At 41.6% G+C, this 21,100-nt stretch overlaps 1 protein-coding gene across 1 annotated transcript in view; it reads left to right on the top strand.

Moving 5' to 3' along the window:
* Positions 1-21,100, top strand: part of LOC142143451 (cytochrome P450 2K4-like) — a 99,522-nt gene that overhangs the window by 42,010 nt on the left and 36,412 nt on the right. Inside the window, exon 6 of the mRNA XM_075201301.1 lies at positions 15,481-15,641. Coding sequence (XP_075057402.1) covers positions 15,481-15,641 — 161 coding nt within the window. The remainder of the gene's footprint in view (positions 1-15,480; positions 15,642-21,100) is intronic.

Below are 21,100 nucleotides of genomic sequence, written 5' to 3'. Positions count from 1 at the left end.
TTAGGACAGTTTTCTCCATGGCGAAAGCTTTTATATGTTTGGGATAACAATTGTGACAGTTCATAAAGTGTCTGGCTACAGTAGTTAGTTTTTTAAAATTCTTTTGGTCTCTTAGGGCATTTTTGATATTGCCAATGTGTTCCAAGAGACGTTTTTTAAAAGGGCGACTGGTCATCCCTATATATTTTAGTCCACATGGGCAAATCAAACAGTAGATGACTACCTGAGATTTACAGTTTAGGAATTCAGTAATATGCCAGACCTTACCATATTTGTCTACATACTGTTGTCAGTTTTTTAAAATTCTTTTGGTCTCTTAGGGCATTTTTGATATTGCCAATGTGTTCCAAGAGACGTTTTTTAAAAGGGCAACTGGTCATCCCTATATCCATCTCCAAATTCAAATAAGGATAAGACCTCAGTCAGAATGGTAGGGACTTTTTGTGCAGAATGGCGTGATTTATCAACCATCTTTCAAAAACATTGGCACATCCTACTATCTGACGAGGACCTTAAGAAAGAATTGGATGATAATATTGCTTTTAGTTGGAGAAGATCAACAAACCTAAGAGATAAACTGGTACATAGCCATTTACAATCCCTAAGAAAAGAAGATAATAAACCGAAAGGTTTCTTCAATTGCGGCACATGTAAAGCTTGCCAATTCACCACTCCAACAAAACAGTATGTAGACAAATATGGTAAGGTCTGGCATATTACTGAATTCCTAAACTGTAAATCTCAGGTAGTCATCTACTGTTTGATTTGCCCATGTGGACTAAAATATATAGGGATGACCAGTCGCCCTTTTAAAAAACGTCTCTTGGAACACATTGGCAATATCAAAAATGCCCTAAGAGACCAAAAGAATTTTAAAAAACTAACTACTGTAGCCAGACACTTTATGAACTGTCACAATTGTTATCCCAAACATATAAAAGCTTTCGCCATGGAGAAAACTGTCCTAAATCTAAGAGGAGGTGATCTACAATCACAGCTATTGAGGAAAGAAACTAGAACTATCTTCTTGATGGGCAGTATGGTTCCTAATGGTCTTAACGATTACAATAGCTACTCTGCCTTTCTATAATATCCGATTTATTATTTACACTCTTATATACCGTTCCATGGAATAGGTCCTTCTTAATCACAATACTATCCTTACGGGTTTATACCCCTTATATCACTTTATGTTTTCACATACAAAGTCACACCCCACCTTCCACAATTAATTCTATCACTGTTATAACATATTTTTTTCACTTCCCTTTTATCTTTCCTGTTTCAGGTCTTCAAAGAATATGATACCAACCTCATATTAATAACACTTACCTTTCACATGTGGTTATATTTGATCCCTCTATTCTCAATATTTGACTACCTTCTTCAATGGTTCTAACATCAGATCATTATGATCTATTAGTATGACACACGAATATTATTTATACTTACCGTAAAATAGATTCACAAACATTTTTTATATATATGTTCTTTTTATCATCCACATGATCAGATTTCTTAATAATTATAATTTTTGCATATAATGGAGTATATAGAAGATGCAAGGGTTTACTATTGTTATCATTTATATATCCATGAATCTATAGGAACAGCTAACCGATATTAATCTTATTAATAATATGAATGGAATCTCTTTTCTGATAGTATTTATTCTTTGACCACATTTGACAAAGTTTCTGACAAAATCAGCATATATAACAGTAAGAACTGCAGCTGTTTGCTTCTATTCTTAGTCTTTTCATTATCCTTGCATCACGGCGATTTGGGGGCGGAGCCTAACCGCTCCAATTCCCCTCCATTGGCCAAGGCACATGTCCATCAATGCCACTCATGCTGTGGCGTGATTGGCTGAACTTTAAGCGTCATTTCAGGGGCTGATCTGATTGACTATTTAAGACATACGAACAAGAGGCTCTGGTTAGCCTTGATAAAGCTGTTCAGCGAAACGCGCGTTGGCGTTTCTTAGCTCAGTGTTCATAATATGTAATATCATCTATTCACGCTCTCACTATTCTCTCCTACCCTTGATTGACCAATTAGCGGTTTTAGAATATACAGGGCATTTAGGGAGAAATAGTGTAGGATATTTAGCGTTACTACCATCAGGGTTCTCACGTTGTTCCCTGAGTCTATTTAACAAACACACCTTGTTCTCATATACAGACCTCTAGGAGACTTACTATCAGAGTTAGTAGATACAGGACAAACCTGAGATTCTCTATACTAGCGACCACTAGGGGGACTGCTTCTAAAGGTTCACAGGCATCTCTCCCAAGTTATCCTTTACCATTTAATAACCAACTATACAAATAGGGGCTTACTCTGAAAGGTTACTCAATTTCCTAATAATTTTGACTATGATATATTAGTTAGTCACTACTATAACCCTTATCAAGGGGCTTCTTTTGATCTACAATGGCATCCTTTTGATCCTATATATCGTTTAAGATACCTAGAGGTCAATATTGTTAATAGGGAATTCTTCTTTAATAGTGGAATTTCTATATGAACTCATCTATATCAATAGCGTTATTCTCTATATTGAGTCTAGTATTTATTATATGACCACTGAGCTAAGTTTGCAGTGGATCTGCAATTTTAACAATTATTGTTTTGTTTTTTGTTTTTAAATATTTCGCTAGCTTTTGGGTTTAGGATGAAATGTCAATACATAATTTTTCAAGGCATATCATTAAAAATTGATTTTATTTCATATACATATTCATACATCGTCTCTGAGTGCCCCTCAGTCACCTACTTTTCCTCTCTTTGACACTTCATTATAACTTTGGTGTATAGGGTGCACCGCTCAGGATGTTTTGTACCATAATTCAATCATCCTGATTGATAGGCCATAACAATTAGAGCCTATTATTAGACTTTGTTATGAAACATACCTAGTGCGGATATCTTTTCTTCTCTACAAACTACTTATTAAAAATGCTCAAAATGCTGTCTGTGTCCACTTCTCCACCTGATGTCATGCCCAAAACAGTGTTGGGTCAGGCAAAAGACAAGTGTTTTATATGTAACTGTCCACCCTGTGTTGATTCCCACTTTTAAAGTGCTGGCCCAACAGCATTGAGGTGTGCTTGTGAGCTCCTGACTTCCATACCGCTGTTTGCTGTCTATCCAAATCTGATGGAGTCTCCTGGGGATCCTCTCTGGGAGAGTCTCCTGGCTGTTGGGCCTAGTCCAGGACAACTCACAGAAACACCAGTGAGTACCAGCAGCCAGGGAGTAAGGCCTGGACATGAACATGATTGTGGTTACCCCATCTGGGTTAGGAAAAAGAGAGCTGAATGTGTTTCAAGGACTTTCAAAAAGCCCTCCAAATCTGGGGAGGTAAAACCTGGAGGAAGAACTCAGCCTGTGCAAGAAAAGAAAAAGGGGGTTAAGGCCCCAGAAGATGTTGTGGTGGCTAAAGGTACTGGTGCAATACTGGGGGAGGCGGTGCAGTGTAAAGAGAAGGATAACATCATGACAGAGTCCACAATTTTAGCAGAGGATGCCTCTATAATAGACACTGTGAAAATAATAAAGAGGAGAATGGTGCTTCTGGTGACTGGGGCGATACCATGGAATTGAGGGAAACAAAAGGTAAACTAGAAGTAGCCAAAAGTGAGGTGGAGAAATTAAATGACCAGTACTATTGCTTAAAAAAAAGAAACACAGCATTTAGCTCAAATAGAGCAGTTTTTTCCCCAAGAATAAAAGAACTGGAGAGTGTGCAAAAAGATAAAGAATCAACAGTGCGTTTACAAAGTGCTTGGATAAATGCTGAAGAAGCTGAGTCTACAAGTGCAGAGGAAGAATCAGTGACAAGCATGCAACACTCTCAGAGTACACAAAGATCACACATTCCACCTAATTTGCCTGTTTATTCAGACTATGTACAAAATACAGACAATGTTACTTCTGGCACCATGAAAATGGATGCAGCAGGGAGAGGACTTCCAGGTTGTGATCTCATTATCTCTGGGACTGAGCCTAACAGTGTGTCAGCATGTGATTCACAGAACATCCAGCAGAGGGAGAGAGTGAAAATCCCTGCAGTGTTTTCATTCCAAGAAGTCTCAGAGACTATAGTCCAGCTGCCACTGAATAAATGGATTCCCAGGCTGATGACATCCGCAGAGAAATCTGCAAATGGTGATCTGTAGCCGCAGTACAGAAAGATTCAGGTATCTGCAGAAATGTCACTGGCTGGGGTAGACTTTCCTGCAGCTGTTGGAAAAATATGTGAGAAGGCTGGCATCCCCTTTCCTGGACATGACAAACATGAGGCAGATGCACTATGCATAGGTGTGCGAGCGGCAGGGGCCTCAGGTAGTCTTGTGCAAATGGAGACTGCTTCAGGCGAGAATGTTGCAAAGAGCAATATCATGCGTGGTGCAAGTGATGCTAATTTGTCAAAGCTCAGTTTAAGAAGTAATTTAATTCGTATGGTGACCAAGGACTGCCTTACAGGCAGAGACATGTTAAAAGCAGACTGGGATGTGCCAACGAGAGTAACGAAAGTGACTGATAGCCTATTGGAAATGTGTGTTTCTGTTAAGGAACATGAACTTTCTTATTGGCTTTTTTCTTTAGAAAATGAGTTGGAGCAAGAAAGAAAGTCTAGAGAGGGCAATAGGAGTATGAGTGGAGAAGTAAGGAGTGAAGGGGTTAACGATGGTGGAGGGGGAGGTCAGGAAAAGCAGTAATACATTTTATATGCCAGAATTCTGGGCAGCCGAAAATCAAATAGAAGGATTGTATGCCAACTGAATTGGAAAGGGGAGGGTTCCCCACAAATTGGGGTACTTTTCTGGACCAGGTATTTGGATTGGGATTTGTGGCCAAGGATCTCTTTGCCTGTATTAACCATTGGGGACAGCTGAGTATGATCTAAGTTTTAAGACCCCCCTAAGGCCTATAGAATTTCTGGGCATGGTGGGGGAGTGTCAAGAATGTGTCTCACTGGATGAATTATGAGGTTTCAGCCTTCACCAAGCAGAATGAAATCAGAATGACTATATTGGTACGCAAGGAATCCTTATTAGTGGAAGACCTTTCCCATTGGGTAAAACGGTATTCAGCAATGGAATCCCCTCTAGTTAAGGTTCCAGATTCAGAGAGGCATGTCTGGGGTGGGGCCTGGATGGCTGTTATTAGCCTGAGGCAACTGGATTCTGGACCAGTCCACCTTCCATTTGCAGCCATTTGGTTTATTTCAATCTAAGCCTCAGTCAAGACCAAGGTCTGGGATGTCTGCTCAGCTGCAGAATGAGAAACTGCAGCCTAAGCCAAGGTCAAAGGAGGGTTCAGCCCAGCCTAGTACTAGTAAGGAAGGAGGGGAGGAAGATATGGAAAAAGGTGGAAGCTAGAAGGTGCTAAGAAAGCGGAAAGGGGGCAGGGAGGGTCCGAGTTCTCCTGAACCAGTTGTTCTGGCCAACAGATTTCTTTCCCTGTCAAGTGATGAAGAGTATGAGGAAATTGTGTGTACTGCTGGTGCAGAGATGGTCCTGAGGCCCAAATTGCAGAGGACTAGGGCAAAGGTTAGGGTTAGGCATGCTAATCCCTTTGTTCAAAAGGTGGTGGGTGCTAAGGTCACAGGAACAGGTGGTGTAGAAGGGGGTGAGAATTATGGGGAGATCATCGCTGTGGGTGTAATATTTCCTTATAAGTCTGTAATTCAAGTAGGTGGGGTGCCTACTAAGGTTTCTGAGGATACTGACACTATCACTGAGATAGTTTGTGGTTCAGGTGGAGGGAATCGGGGGATAAGGAGGAGGATAGGAGGGAGGGAGTTTGGATAGAACCGGGGGAGGAGGAAATATATCCAGAAGGGGAGGGCCCGGAGGGGACAATTCCAGGGATTGATGCTGTGGTTTGGTCAGAAGACTATGGCCATAAGTGTACAGAATTCGGGAATAGGCTCAAAGGTGCAAGGTAATATAATGCTGAGAGGAAATGAAGGCAATGTCCATGCCTATTATCTTTAATGATGGGTCCCCAACACATTTGGTTTGCCACCATTAATGTGGCATCTGTGCGTTTCGATCAAGCTCGCTATTTGGCCCTTGATTTTTTTCAACATGCTTAAGGTTGATTTTTTGTTTTTGCAAGAGACTATGGTTGGGTGCCTCGTGGACCTTCACAAATGCAAACGGGAGTGGAGGCGAGGTCTTTCCTATTGGGCTCTTGCGGCCGAGCTGTACTGTGGAGTGACAGTCCTTTTTACTGGCATGATAACCATTCAGTGGATTATAGAAAGCATGGGCAGATGTACGGTTATGGAAGTTCCCTAATGGGGCAGGTCCTAAGGTTGATAAATATCTATGGTCCACAGACCCAACAGGGCAGGAAATGCCTTTTCAGAGAAATTAAACCTTAGCTTTCTACGGGTCGGCAGATTGTCTTCGGGGGTGATTTTAACACCATTGTTAGGCCAGTGGATAGGGAAGGCTTGTGGACATTGCTGGGCTATGATGCAGGTTTTTTAGTCAGTTTGGTAAGTCAGGCTGCGCTGGTAGATTTGCATATTCATCACTCCCTAGAACTCACGGGGTTCACCTTTTTTAGAGGTAGAAGTAGGTCAAGAATAGATAGTTTTTTTTGTTAAAGGGAGCTCTGTCACATCAACTCCAAAGCTGATGGCGGTAGAGTTCTCGGATCACGATTGTCTTTGCGTGTCTTTGGACACTTCAGACACCTCTCAGAATGGCAGAGGCCTGTGGTGTCTGAACTCCAGCCTTCTGGATGATGAGGAAGTTAGACAATCATTTAGGGACTTCCTTGAAACCCAAGAAACACTTTTGGACGCAGTTTGGGCTAGGCCAGAGTGGTGGGAGGAATTCAAAAGAAGGTTTTTTAGGGAACTGGTAGTTCAGAGGAATTGGATTAAAGAGAACATCTGCCATGCCTTGAGACGGAAACTCGATTTCCTCTTTTCTGACGGTGGAGATAGTGGGGAAATCTCCCGGGTAAAATCCCAGATAAAAGAGTGCCAGTATGACCAATATGCCTCTTTGGTTTTGGAAAGGGACTGCGGTAAGTAACACTCTCCGGATCCCTCCTTTAACTGTAAGAGTTTGGTTGATACAAAGGAGGTGAGGGAACTGCGCGATGACAGAGGGGTCCTCCGGAAAGACCAAGGAGGCATCTTGTCAGTTGTGCACTCCTTCTACTCTGGCCTTTTGTGTGGGAAGGTACTTATCAGAGAGAAGATGGAACGGTTTCTGAGGGGGGTGTCTGGACTTGGTGGCCATCAGGCTTCTCTTGATCCCTTGGATTCTGACGGTGGACGAGGTCAGGACGGTGATTGATAGTTTATCAAATAAGAAATCCCCAGGCCCGTATGGTTTAACCTCAGAGTTTTACAAAGCCTTTGTGGACCTCCTGGCCCTGCACCTATTGGCGGTTTTAACAAAAGCTTGGGTAGAGGGTTATTTCCTCACTCCATGAGGCTGTCCGTACTTATTTTGCTAGCCAAGGGGAAAGACCCATCCAGGATTGAGAATTGGCGCCCCATTGCTCTTCTCAATTCAGATAGAAAGATTCTGGCAAAGGTCATTTTTAACAGGATTATGGAAGTTTCAGGCCTGTTGCTTTCCCCTTCTCAACACTGTACGGTAAAGGGTTGAAGCATCTTTGATGCTGTCCTTGGCATCCGGGAGGCCATTGAGCAGTGCAGGACTGGGAAGTGGGGTAAGTACTTTCTGGCACTACATCAATCTAAGGCATTTAATAGTATCAATCATGAATATCTGTGGTCACTTCTTGAGAGGTATGGTCTGCCAGTGAGGGTGGTTGATTGGCTATGTACCATTTATAGGCAGGCTAAGAACTTCCCTCTTGTAAATGTTTGGGTGGGTCCTACTTTTGCGGTGTCATCTGGAGTCAGACAAGGTTGTTCCTTGAGCCCTCTCCTCTATGTATTTGCGATTGATCCTTTAATCAGGAGGATTGAGAATGGTGCAGTGAGGGGAGTGCAGCTGGCTGTATATGTTCCCTCGAAGGTAACGGCCTACACTGGTGATGTCACAGTCGTCTTGTCAGACATGGCCAAGGCGCATGGCATCGAAAATCTGATCTGTGAATATTCTGAGGCTTCGGCCTCAGAGATAAACCAAGAAAAGAGTGAAGTTCTCTGGTTAGGGGAGGAAGGGGAGGAAAGACGGCAGTTTGTCCTTCCGGATGCACTCCCTCAGGTCAGTCGAGAGGTTAAAATCTTAGGCATTCGATTTGGATCGGGTGATTATGCCCAGCGACATTGAGAATTGAAACTGGCAGATGCCGCCTCTAAGGTATATAACTGGAAGAAGTGGAAGCTGCCCTAGAGAGAACATATTGATTTCATCAAGATCCCAATTTTTTTTTACGTCAGTTATATATGTCTGTTGCCAGAATCATTAAATGTCAAGGTCAGTTCCTTGTTCTTTTAGTTGTTATTGGGGAACAAGTTGAACTTCATCACGAGGAGTGTGACCTACAAACTGAAGGATGAAGGTGGCCTAGGAATGGTAAGCCCAGTGCTGTTCTTTAGTACTGCCTTCATCTCGGGAGTCTCATTTTGGAGTCTCCCCCTCGGTGGGTAGCTGGCTTTCGTGTTTGGGTGAACCCCTTTCTCAACGCATGGTTGGATGAGGGTTTTGTAAAAAATCTTTGAGTTAAGCATGGATACTTCCCGGCCTTTGTGTTTCAGGTTTTAAAGATGACAAGGAAATGGCAGATCGAGGTGGGCGAGGCAAAAAACTCCTCTAGGAGGGTGTTGGAGAGGAGGATTTTGAGTACTCACTTTGATGTGCCCCTGTTGCTAAAGGATTGCCCAGGTCATATGTGCTAGAAGGGTCTGTCTTTGGTGAATTCAAAGCGGATTCCTCCGAAGTTTAGAGATCTCACTTGGCTTGCATTTCACGGGATGCTATTTGTTAAGGGGAACCTGAAGCATAGGAGTGTCGATGATCGTGGTTGTCCATGGGAGGAATGTCACGGGGAGGTGGAGACAAAGGACGGCTTCTTGTTTCAGTGCCCTTTTAATATAGAGGTTTACAAGGGAGTGTCCCACGCCTTAGGCCTTCCGTGTCTTTTGGGGCTTAGTTACCCTGAGTGGGTGTATGGAGTGCTCAAAAGGTGTGGGGATTTTGATTTAAGCACTCGTTTTTTTTAGCTAGCGCAGTTGTTCTGTTTTACATGTGGAGCGCACAGTGTTTAGTGTCCATTAGGGTAAAAATCCTTCCCTGTAGTGAGGTGGTCGATAGTATTCTGCACGAGGTTTGGAAAATAAGGTAAATGAAGAGGGGCCGGATGGATGCTGTGAGCTGGCGTAGACTCTGGCAGAGTTTGAGACCTCCCTAGGTGGTAGCTAACATCTGGCAGTCTCTCGATTCTTCGCTATCTATCCTGTTCTTTCACTATTAGATAAAACCACTATTTGTGGAAATCTGCTTTTTTATAGTAAGATTTACATACATTTAAAGTTTGCTTTCATTTCCTGACAGTAAAGGATGTTTGGGTGGTATTATAGATTGGTTGCAGGGTTGTGGTAACGCAGAGTATTGTGCTAGGGGTAGTCATGTTTCTTTAGTGAACATAGTTTTATTTTTTTATTTGTGAAGTGGTGTATTAGTTGTTTTGTGGTGGGATTGTAGTAGAATTGGGTGTGTTTTGTTCATATTGGTCCTTTTTACAATTTGACAATGTATATAGTCTATTTTGTAGTCTATTATATCTTGGACAAAGTGATATTGGATTTATTTTTGTTGCAATTTTTAATAAAAACATCAACCTTTGCAAAACTGCAGCTACTTATTCAAAATAATGAAAATGCTGTCTGTGCCCTTTTTGCCACCTTATTGCATGCCAAAAACAGTGTTGGGCCAGGCAAAAGACAGGTGTTTTATATGTAACTAACCACCCTGTGTTGATTCTCACTGTCAAATTGGTGGCCCAATTGCAAAACTGCAGCTACTTTATCAAAATGATAAAATATGGTGACTTTGCCCAAAACCTAGTTGGGTCAGGCTAAATACTATTGCAGTTGGTTTAAGGGACACTCTTTAGTGTTAATCTGATGTGAAATCAGTGATCCAACTTGATTTAATCCTTTAAAATTACGCTTTTCTGAATAAGAAGCTGGGCATGAATAAGAAGTGAATAAGAAGCTAACTTCAGCCTCGTAAATAAACATGGAACTCATATCCAGGAGATGTCCAAACCAAATCTCCAAAACGGGATTGAACACGAGGCTTTGTATTTGGATATCGATATGAGCATGAGGCTTGAAACATAAAACAGGGACTCACCTGACTAGAACGAGGCCTAATAATGATATAGGATTATGAAAAAGAGTCTTGGAACACCAACAGAGGAACACAAGGATCGTACATCCGGACATATATTTAACAATAACGGACTTTTGGCAATTATTATTATTATGAAATTAAAATTGGATGAAATTCACTGTAGGTCTTTTTTTTTAATAATGAAATTGTTTTTTAGGCAGTTTTATTTAGATTTACTGTATATTTGTTATATATTTAACCTCTATGTTTTTATGAGTCCTATTGTTATTTTTATAGTAGAAGGTTGAATATATTGCAACTGGTAAATACTCCTGTTTATATTCTTATATAGATTTATAAATATAATTTTACATCAATTTTAACATGCTGATTATACAGCCTAATTGACCCTTAGATCATGTGACCTGTATTTGGCATTATAAATATGTACCTATTACACTGAGCCTGCATTTACCTTAAAAAAGACCCCTTCTTTAGGACGAAACGCATCTGAGGTTGCAAGCTGAGTGTGGCAGGAGAATCTACCGTAACATACAGATGTGAAGTGTTTGCTGCCATCATATCCCGGGACTTGATTACCATCTTTATAGTACGCTTGCTTTTGGCATCTATCTGGTAGGAGGACCTGTAGCCCTCATTTGTTTTATTTAGAACATTTTTGTCTAGTGTTTAATAATATCTTTGTTACTAATTTTAAAAACCTATAGCACTAGGGGCCTGATTCATTAAGGATCTTAATTTAAGAAACTTCTTATTTAAGTCTCCTGGACAAAACCATGTTACAATGCAAGTTAGTTTTCTGTTTTGCACATAAGTTAAATACTGACTGTTTTTTCATGTAGCACACAAATACTTGATAGCTTATTTGTACACTGAAATTTAAAGTTGATATTTGTGTGCTACATGAAAAACTGGACGTAGATATACAGGGTAACTGGACGTAGATATACATGGTAAGTGGATGTAGATATATATAGTAAATGGATGTAGATATACATGGTAACTGGACGTAGATATACAGGGTTGTAAAAATAGGTTGGCTCCCAGGCACAAAAATGTGTGAATGTAGCAGGAGAAATATTGATGTAGCTGGATATGCATTAAGTGGCTAAATGCCAATATTTATTCTAACCACAAGTGATATCTGCACAATAATAATGTCCCACTGCACTGGATCTCAATAAAACAAAACAAAAAATCAGTCCAAAATTTAATGAAAGTGAATACAAAAAACTTATGCAAACGGAGTTGCAGAATGTAAACCAGACAAACTGAAAATTCCAAATCAATGCAGTCACCGCTCAGCAACAAGATCAATGGTGAATAACATCAATGATGACTTGGTCAATGATTATCGTTATAGTAGGATATTGTCCAAGCAGCATAAACTAAGTTCCAATAAAGTCTAGTCTGAATCCATTCAGAGTGTGTAGAAAATGCTGGAGAAGGGAAATACGCTCCAATAAGAGTGGGAATAATAAAGATAAAATCGAGAAGGGAGAACTAACCTCAATGCCGGAAATTCTTCCCAGAAAAAGTCCTGGTCCGGCAGTGAGCGGTCCACGTGTATGCACACAACCGCCCCCAGGTTCTGTCTCAGCGGGGAGGGAGGTCCTGTCCAGCCGTCCCAACGTCCTGGCAGATGTGTAGTTCGCGTCTGCAACGAGATGCAGTGTGTTGTGCGCATGCGCAGAGGCGCAATGAGATGCGATAAATAGAGATGTGTAGATTAGAGCTGATAAGCTAGCAATCAGTATCAATGACCCTACGCGTTTCGCCCTCATGGGCTTTGTCAGGGATGAATTGATAGGTAAAAAGTGAATACTCTCAGTCCTTCTTTTTAATGGAGGCGGCCATAGAATCCTTGCTTCTGGATTAGTTCCTATGAAGGATTGATATTTTGAGGGATTAGAGTAGGCGGGTCTATATGGTGCACACTGATGTGAAAACTGTCTTCCCATTAAGAATAACTGAATGAAGTTCAAATGGTGACAGCGACCTGGCTGGATGCTAAGCAACAGAGCAACGGCAGAAACACACGGCAGTTCATAGCACATCTAGGAAACATTGCCACACAGCAGTGGTAGAAAAAAAAGTGGTGCAAGATGGAATTGTCCTTGGGCCCTTCTACCCACCCTTATTTAAGATATTGAAAAGGACATGTACAGTTTAACAAAGCAAGTGCTCCAGTGACAAGGAGTGCCACTTTTATGGCTGCAGTGCTTGGTTTGTTAGGGCCCCCACAAAACAAGCTAATATTGGGCTTAGGGCACCTAAGCAAACAGTGCTGTTAATGAACTCTACTGTGGAAAGTCATGCACCAGTGGAAGCAGTTATCGACAGTGATAAGAAGAAGACCATTGTCATGCCTGGGCATAAGACCAAAAAATCTACCTCTTATGTGTGGAATTATTTTAACCCAAATCCTGTCAACAGTTTTATAGCTATTTGTAGCATTGTAAAGCCACAGTCAGTAGAGGTAGGGACCTTAACCATCTAGGAACCACGCCATTTGAAGCAAGTTCATGGAAAGCACTTGGGAAAATCAGAAACATATGCTCAAGAAATAGCAACAAGCATCAGCTACCTCCCTTCTCTCAGCTAGATCCCAGCACCTGCAATCTTCACCCCCAACACCTTCATCATCAATATTCTCACAAGTGATCAGAGTTAGTCCTGCATCCAAGTTGCTAATGCAAGATGACTTCTCCCCTATCCAGGACTCCTCAGAAGAATCCTTGAGTGTTAGGCCCACTGCTGCTGTTCCTGCTGCTGGGGGTGGATCTTCAAACCAGAAGCAGATCGAGAAGAAGACTACTAGTAGTTTACAACAATTGACTATTAAACAATCCTTTGCAAGAGGAAGCAAATATATATATATAATTATGCAAGTTAACCCGTGCATGATACTCATGCATTCTAGTCAAATCAAGCTACTTAAGGTGTTAAAAAGGTTCTTGTCATGCATTTGGGCCATAGCCCAGGCCTCAACCACCAACCACTCCCCACTGTCACTTCTCCTTCAAGAAATATATATATATTATTTTTAAATCTTTATAAACACTTTTAACAATTAACAAATTAATTTAAAAAATTAAAAACATCTTAGTATACCAAATTTCAGCCCTTTCTGAATTTTTTTTTCCACACACACTAAGAATTTAGTAGGTCAGTGTATAACTCCGCCCAGCAGGTGGTGCTGATCTTGGTTTTATTTTTTCCACACACAGACAGACTAACACACGCCACTATACATTTATATTATATATATATATATATATATGTGGCCTACTCAGAATATTGTACTTCAGTTGTACTTGTTCTCAGAGCTGTACCTAGAAACTAGTGCTTGGGGCAAGAAGAACAATGGATGCCCGCCATCCCTCAACTTCAACTGTAATCCAATTAATCTTAAATATTCATGTCCATGTGCCCCCCTTCAGTTTTGCGCTCTGGGCAATTGTCCTTCTCAACAGCCATAGTTGTGGCCCTGCTTGCTCTATCCTGATCTCTAAATCTCAGTGGGAAACGAGTGCAACATTTGAGGAACTCAAAATTCCAAGTTGTTTTACTGAACATGCAAAGTTAAAGAAGGCTAAAATTTGCTCTTGAATGTTGAACAGCAGAAGTAAACCTGCAGCTACAAAAATATGGCTGTCGGCACATGAAGTTTCAAGTATCCGAAGATATGTGCAACTGCAAATAAAGTGTAAATATGCAACCACATCACGATAAGCTCTGAGTGTATCTTGATGTGCCTTGAAAAAAGATACAGCAGTCATCATCATAAACTTGATGGTGATAACTGCCTTACATATACTGATGGAGGTAGGCTAATGGTATGCGAGAGCTAGTGGGGCTATTAATGTAACGTGGGTTCTATATTAAATGTGTATGCTATTAATTTAATGCTAGGGCTGTTTGTGTGGAAAATTTTGTTAAATGTTAATGCTATTGATTTAATGTCAGGACTGAATGAGGGGAAATAATCATATCATCAGCACTTATTTCTATAGCGCCACCAAGTCCGCAGTGCTGTACAGAGTATAATTTTAATTCACATCCATCCCTGCCCCTTTGGAGCTGGCAGTCTAAATTCTGTAACATATACACACACACAGACTAGAGGGAAATTTGTCAGCAGCCAATTAACCGGAGCACCCAGAGAAAACACACGCAAGCATGAGGAGAACATATAAACTCTACAAAGATAAGGTTAATTATTTAATATGAATGCTATTTAATAATGGTTGGGTGTGTGTTTGTTTAATAAACATAAATGCTATAAATTTAATCTTTCAGTCCGGGTTATGGGATGGAGGTGGCGATGGCTTGTAAAAGCAAATGCCTTTACAAGCCATCGCCGCTTTAAATTATCCCTGCAAAGTCGCCGATTGCCGGCGACTTGCAGAAATCGGAGCTTCATACATTTACCCCCTAGAATGTTCCTTCATTACCTGGCTTTTCTGGAAGTGAATAACACTTTCTATTGTTCAGCATTCAGATAAACAGCAACTGATATTAAGACACCACCAGCAGCAATAGGTAGTGAAAGCTGCAAGAACAGGTTGGAGAGAGCAATTTCATTAGGCCAGTGTTATTTTGCTGTACATTTTCTGATAATTAAAGCTCATTTATGGTTTAAAAGACTGAGTTCACTGGGTTATTAATATATTATCGATAATTGTATAATGACGCTTTTGTGCACTTAAACACTATACCACTGACCAAAGACTTCTACCTTTTGATCTATTCCTCTCACAACATTTTTAACTTTAACTGATCTATTGCTAATTAAACTAAAATGAAAAAACAAAATGATTAGTTGTGCTGAGCTATAGCAGACTTAGGTGCAGGGCTTAATCTGGGTATATTGGGATCAGTGTAATGTCTGGTTAAGGTAAATTTGATGGATGGAGTGTGGATGAAATAGAAGTTGTATGAAGAAATATGAATCATTTTATATGAATGTCATGGACACTGAAGTCTCTGATGACTGGTGATGTCGACGTTATTTAAAATAAGGATCTTTCACAGCTGATTATACAAACATTGACACCGCTCATGTATTATAATGATACATTATATTCTTATTTGTACATTTTTACATTTTCTTACTATTAATATTGTCAGTTTTCATTGTAAAAATCTATCTTTATTTTATTTTCAGGGAAACCCTTTGATAATATGACCATCATTAGCGCTGCTGTAGCCAATATAATAGTGTCCATACTACTCGGTCATAGATATGAATATGATGATCCAACCATACGGAGGCTCATAAAATTAATTAACGAAAATGTCAGACTCCTGGAAAGCCCTATGGTCAGGGTAAGTATTCTCACTCTGCCAGATGGATTTTAAAGTATTTTTGTTAAATCCATATTTCTCCAATGGACAATATATCATCCATAAATATTTTGATTCATATTCTGCTGCTTTATAGCTGAAAAACATTTGAACTTATCAGTATTTCTGCTACACTGCTGGTTAATTGTTTGCAGAGTGCAGCAACATTGTCGCAACTAAGTAATAAAAAGCAGAAGTTCTGACAAGTTTTATTGTAATGAATAAGTAAGGGAGGAGTGAGAGCTCAGTCATCTGTGTTTTAAGGTTTAACTAATTGATGCCAGCTAACAAGTAAATATTATTATTATTGCTATTATTATTAATAATTTTTATTTGTAAGGCACCACACGGTGTCCGCAGCACCATACAGGAACAAACAGTACTACAGTACAAGGTAAACATCATGGTACAATAAACAAGTAGCACTATTACTCAGGTAGCTCAGCGCACAGCTAATAATAAAGGGTGGGAGAAAGTCAGCACAGCAGGGAACCTGTGCCCAAGAGTGTGGGCGCAGTTAACAGGTTAATAGCTACTGACAAGGTGCATAGAAAAGCAGGGGTAGAGTTGGTGTGCTCAAGAAGGAGGTGGGCAGAGAAGCTGTGGAGCAGAGTTAAAAGTAGTGGAAACAGGAGGAGAGAGGATCCTGTTCAGAGGAGCTTACAATCTAAGGAAAGGGCAGACAGACAGAGGACACGAGGAAAGTGAGATGGGAATGGGGTCAAAGGGAGCGAGAAGGAGGAAGGGGATGAGAGGTAGAGGAAGCTGACAGGTGGGTAGTTGGGCTGATAACTGAAAGGCTTTTAAGAAGAGGTGGGTTTTTAATCCTCATTTGAAACTTCTTAGAGTGGGGGAGGTTCTGATTGCATGAGGGAAATTGTTCTAGTGGAGGAGTGCAGCATGGGAGAAGTCTTGAATACGTGAGCGAGATGAGCTAATCAGAGGGGAGGAGAGGCAATGATCATTGGCCAATCACAGAGGGCAAGAAGGAAAGTGAACAGAGAGGAGGTTGTAGATGTAACGAGCAGTGGAGTTGGCAATGACCTTGTAAGTGAGGGTGAGGAGCTTGAAAATGATTCTGCAGGGAAAGGGGAGCCAGTGAAGGGCATGGTAGAGCAAGGAGACAGATGCGGAGTGGCGAGAAAGGAAAGTAGGTCCAGCAGCGGCATTGAGTATAGAACGAAGAGGAGCGAGATGAAAGTGGGGGAGGCCAATGAGGAGAAGGTTGTAATAGCCTAACCAATAGATGATCAGGGAGTGGATGATGGATTTGGTGGCATCCTGTGAGAGGAAGGGCCAAGTGCGAGCAATGTTGCGTAACTGGAAGTGGCAAGATTTGACAAGAGAATGAATGTGGGAGCCAAATGAATGAGACAGAAGTTAAGGATGACACCCAGGCAGCGAAGTTCGGGAACAGATGAGATAGTGGAGTTGTCAACAGTGATGGAAAGGGAGGAGTGGGAGGAGGATCTAGATAGAGGGAAGACAATAAGTTTGGTTTTTAGCTATGTTAAGTTTTAGAAATCTGGAGGATAGCCAGGAGGAGATAGCAGAGAGGCATGTGGACACCCTATAGAGAAGGAATGGGGAAAGGTCAGGAGTTGAGAGTTAGAGTTGGGTGTCGTCGGCATAAAGGTGTTACTAGAGGCGGAAGGAGCTAATGAGTTCACCAGGAGGAGGTGTATAGTGAAAAGAGTAAAGGACCAAGAACAGAGCCCTGTGGGACCCCAACTGGAAGGGAGGAAGGGGTGGAGAGGGAAGCAGAGGTGGAAACAGAGAAAGAGCGTTTGGCAAGGTAGGAGGTAATCCAGGATAGGACGGTGCCGGAGAGACCAATGGACTGGAGGGTTTGAAGCAGGAGGGGGTGAACAACAGTATTGAATGCTGCTGAAAGGTCCAGAAGGATAAGAAGGGAGTAATGGCCCCTAGCTTTAACTGCGAGGAGTCATTGGTGACTTTAGCCAGGGCAGTTTCAGTGGAGTGGAGGGGACGGAGGCCAAATTGGAGAGGATCAAAGAGGGAATGTTCAGAAAGGTAGTGGTGAGACGGTTGCAGAGAAGCCTCAAGTATTTTGGAGCCAAAGGGGAGGAGAGAAACGGGGCGGTAGTTGGGGAGTGAAGTGGGGTCAAGAGTAGGTTTTTTTTTATGATGGGCGAGATGAGAGCATTTTTAAAGGAAGAGGGGAAGATGCCAGAGGAGAGGGACAGCTTAAAGAGGTGAGCGAGGTGGGAGCTGGCGGTGAGGGGAGAGGGAGCGAAAGAGGTGAGAGGGGATAGGATCCATGGGGCAGGTTGTGGGGGGAGTGGATGAAATGAGAGAGTGGACTTCATCACCCATGGTGAGGTGGAAGAAATGTAGGAATTGGTGGCTGGGGGTAAGGAGGGATGAGTGGATGGTGTGATGGGGGAGTGAGCAGAGAAAGAGATTTCAAGCCTGATGGCCTCAATTTTAGAGGAGAAAAAGTAGGCAAAGTCAGTGGCAGTGAAGGAGGATGGAAGGGGAGGAGGGGGGGCATAGGAGACTGTTGAAGGTGGCAAAGAGGCAGCGGGGATTAGATGTCTGAGAAGAGATGAGAGATTTAAAGAAAGTTTGCTTAGCAAGGGAGAGGGCAGAACTGTAAGAAGAGAGGATGAACTTAAAGTGAAGGAAATCAGCCAGGGAGCGAGATTTTCTCTAGTGTCGTTCAGCGGTACGAACACATTTTTTTAGGAAGCAGGTAAATTTTGAGTGCCACGGTTGGGGTTTGGAGCAGTCGAAGGTGGACGGAAGAGGCAGGGGCAACAGCATCAAGAACAGAGGTGAGGGCTTGGTAGTAGAGAGAGGCCGCTTGGTTGGGGCAGACCATGGTGGATGGGTTTCGAGAGAAGACGGCAAAATCGCAGGATCAAGAGCGTTGAGGTTGCATCTAGTCAGCGTAGATTTGGGAATGGGGGGTGCAAGAGACAATGAGAGGAGATGGTGAATGAGATAATGGGAAGGAAGAGATGGAGAAGTCAGAAAGACTACATTAGTTGGAGTAGACAAGGTTAAGGGAATGACCAAGGCAGTTAGTAGGGGAAGAGGACCATTGCGAGAGGTCATGGGAGGAAGAAAGTGCTAGCAGCTTAATGGCAGCAGGGTCGGTGGGGTTGTTGATGGGGATGTTGAAGTTGTCTAAGATGATGGAGGGTTCATCAGAGGAGAGGTGGTGGGGAAGCCAGGCAGCAAAATTGTCGAGGAATTGGGAGATGGGTCCAGAGACACGGAGATGGATAGGGTAGAAAAGACGGATAGAATAGACTTCCAAAGAGGAAAAAGAAAGTTTGGGTTACAAATAGGCTACAAATAAGTTGAATATTTAGTTATTCTTCAGCATAAGGGAAGGTAATAAAAATGGTAGTCAGCATATAGATGCTGACTACCCCAACAAGACTTACCCCGACATCAGGCCTCCGAAGGGCTCCTTTCCGACCATCACCAGTGACGAGACTTCAAACCGACTTCAGCCAATTACGATCAAGTAAGAAGCCGGCTCCACTTGATTACATCATTCCCCATGCCGACGGGATGATCGCTGTTGTTAAGAGGGTAATGTAAGTATACACCCATGTACAATGTAGAAACCTTTGTAAACTACATTGTACATGAGTGCATGAGTGCATACTTACATTAGCAATCATCCCGTCGCATGGTGAAAGACGTCATCAAGTGGAGCCGGCTTTTTACTTGATCGTGATTGGCTGATGTCGGTTTGAAGAGGAGTCGTCATCGGTGATGGTCGGGAAGGGGCCCTTCGGAGTCCTCAGGTCGGGCTAAGTCTTGTCAAGGTACTGGGCATCGATATGCCGTACCCCACCCAATAAAATAAATGTCATCTTATTATCAATTGGGAGATATTATTAAAGACTTTTAAGTTTTAAGTTATATGCCTTGGAGATGTCAGGTCCATTTCTCAAGCAATGTAAATGTCTAGAAATCCACTATCCCAGACAGGTGACACTTGCTGAGGTCTTGGACATTGACATCTGTGAGGGTAATATTATGCTTGAAATAATATTCAATCTGTCCCTAAATTTACCATACCTGTATCCCATACCATTTTAATAATCAGCTTAATATGTAATTATTATCTACATTACCAGGAGAAGTGGGTACATAAGCTGTGTTAATTTCCTGTTTAAAACAGAGTCATGCAGTAATTCTAAAAAAAATTGTTTTCAGATCCAGTGCTCAGAGACCACTAACCGCATGGGCAGCACGGTGGCTTAGTGCCAACGGGCTGCCTCACAGCACTGGAGTCATGAGTTCACGACCATGGCCTTATCTGTGAGAAGTTTGTATGTTCTCCCCGTTTTTGCGTGGGTGTGCTTCGGTTTACTCCCACACTTCAAAGTACACTATATAAATAAATGGTGGTGATGATGATGTTCTCAGAATATCCCTGCTTGTAGACAGCTAGTGGTGCATACTAATGGAGCCTGATTGTTTCAGACAGTGAATGATTCCAGCACTTGTCTGATTCATGTAAATGCAGCAGAGAGAGACACTTACGACCCAACCACTTACATAATTTTTGTATGTGAATGGGGTGCGGTCAGAATCCATCCGCATGATCTTTGTGCATGGCAGCAGGTATCAAGTCCCATTAAAACATCTAAAATGGTCAAGCTCCATCTGTTATTTATGTCTATCATGCTAGGCAAAATGTTAGTACAATAATAATAATAATAATAATAATATATCAGTGTTTGAAGACACCTGTGTTATTTAATGGTCAGGATGAACTTGTATATTTTAAGGAATGTGTATAATAGAAATATATACTTTCAGAGGTGTCTGAAAGCCAGGGCTGGAAATCATGGCTTAGTTCCCAGCATATATGACTTTTTTTAGACTATGGCAACATCCACTGAAGAGAGCTTAAATATTTAAATCCTGTATAAATATATATATATTAAATGGTTACCTCTGATGAAACAGCCCCCTAAGAGGCAGAGAAACGCATCAGGTGACGTTAATGTGTGCGAGTTTTCAAACTACTCTTGGCTCTCTTGAACTCTCCTGAATACCATCTATCTGGAATTGTTCCATATTTGGAATTCCAACCTCCATCTGGGGATGCTACTTCAGGATATAAGGTACAGCGTGATTATAATTATTCTACAATCAAGTTCACCTGCTTTCCAAATGGCTTCATTGGTTGCCTAAAACAGATTGGATGAAGAGTACCTAATTGCTTATGAAGTTTTACTCTGTTTTGCCGTGTATCCATATGAACGGTAACTGATATAAAGGGGTTCCCCCTAAAGGAGCTTAGGTATAAAGATTTTTTTGGACCTTTTTAAGGAGGCATGTAGTAGGAACTCAACAATCTCAATATTTGTAACATTGAATGAGTTCATTTTCAATATTGGGACTAAATTTTAAAAGTCCGAGAGTCTCTATATAATACATGATCTATG

This window comes from Mixophyes fleayi, chromosome 3 (genome assembly GCF_038048845.1).
Source record: "Mixophyes fleayi isolate aMixFle1 chromosome 3, aMixFle1.hap1, whole genome shotgun sequence".
Classification (NCBI taxonomy): Eukaryota; Metazoa; Chordata; class Amphibia; order Anura; family Limnodynastidae; genus Mixophyes; species Mixophyes fleayi.
This window is presented reverse-complemented; position numbering and strand designations above follow the sequence as displayed.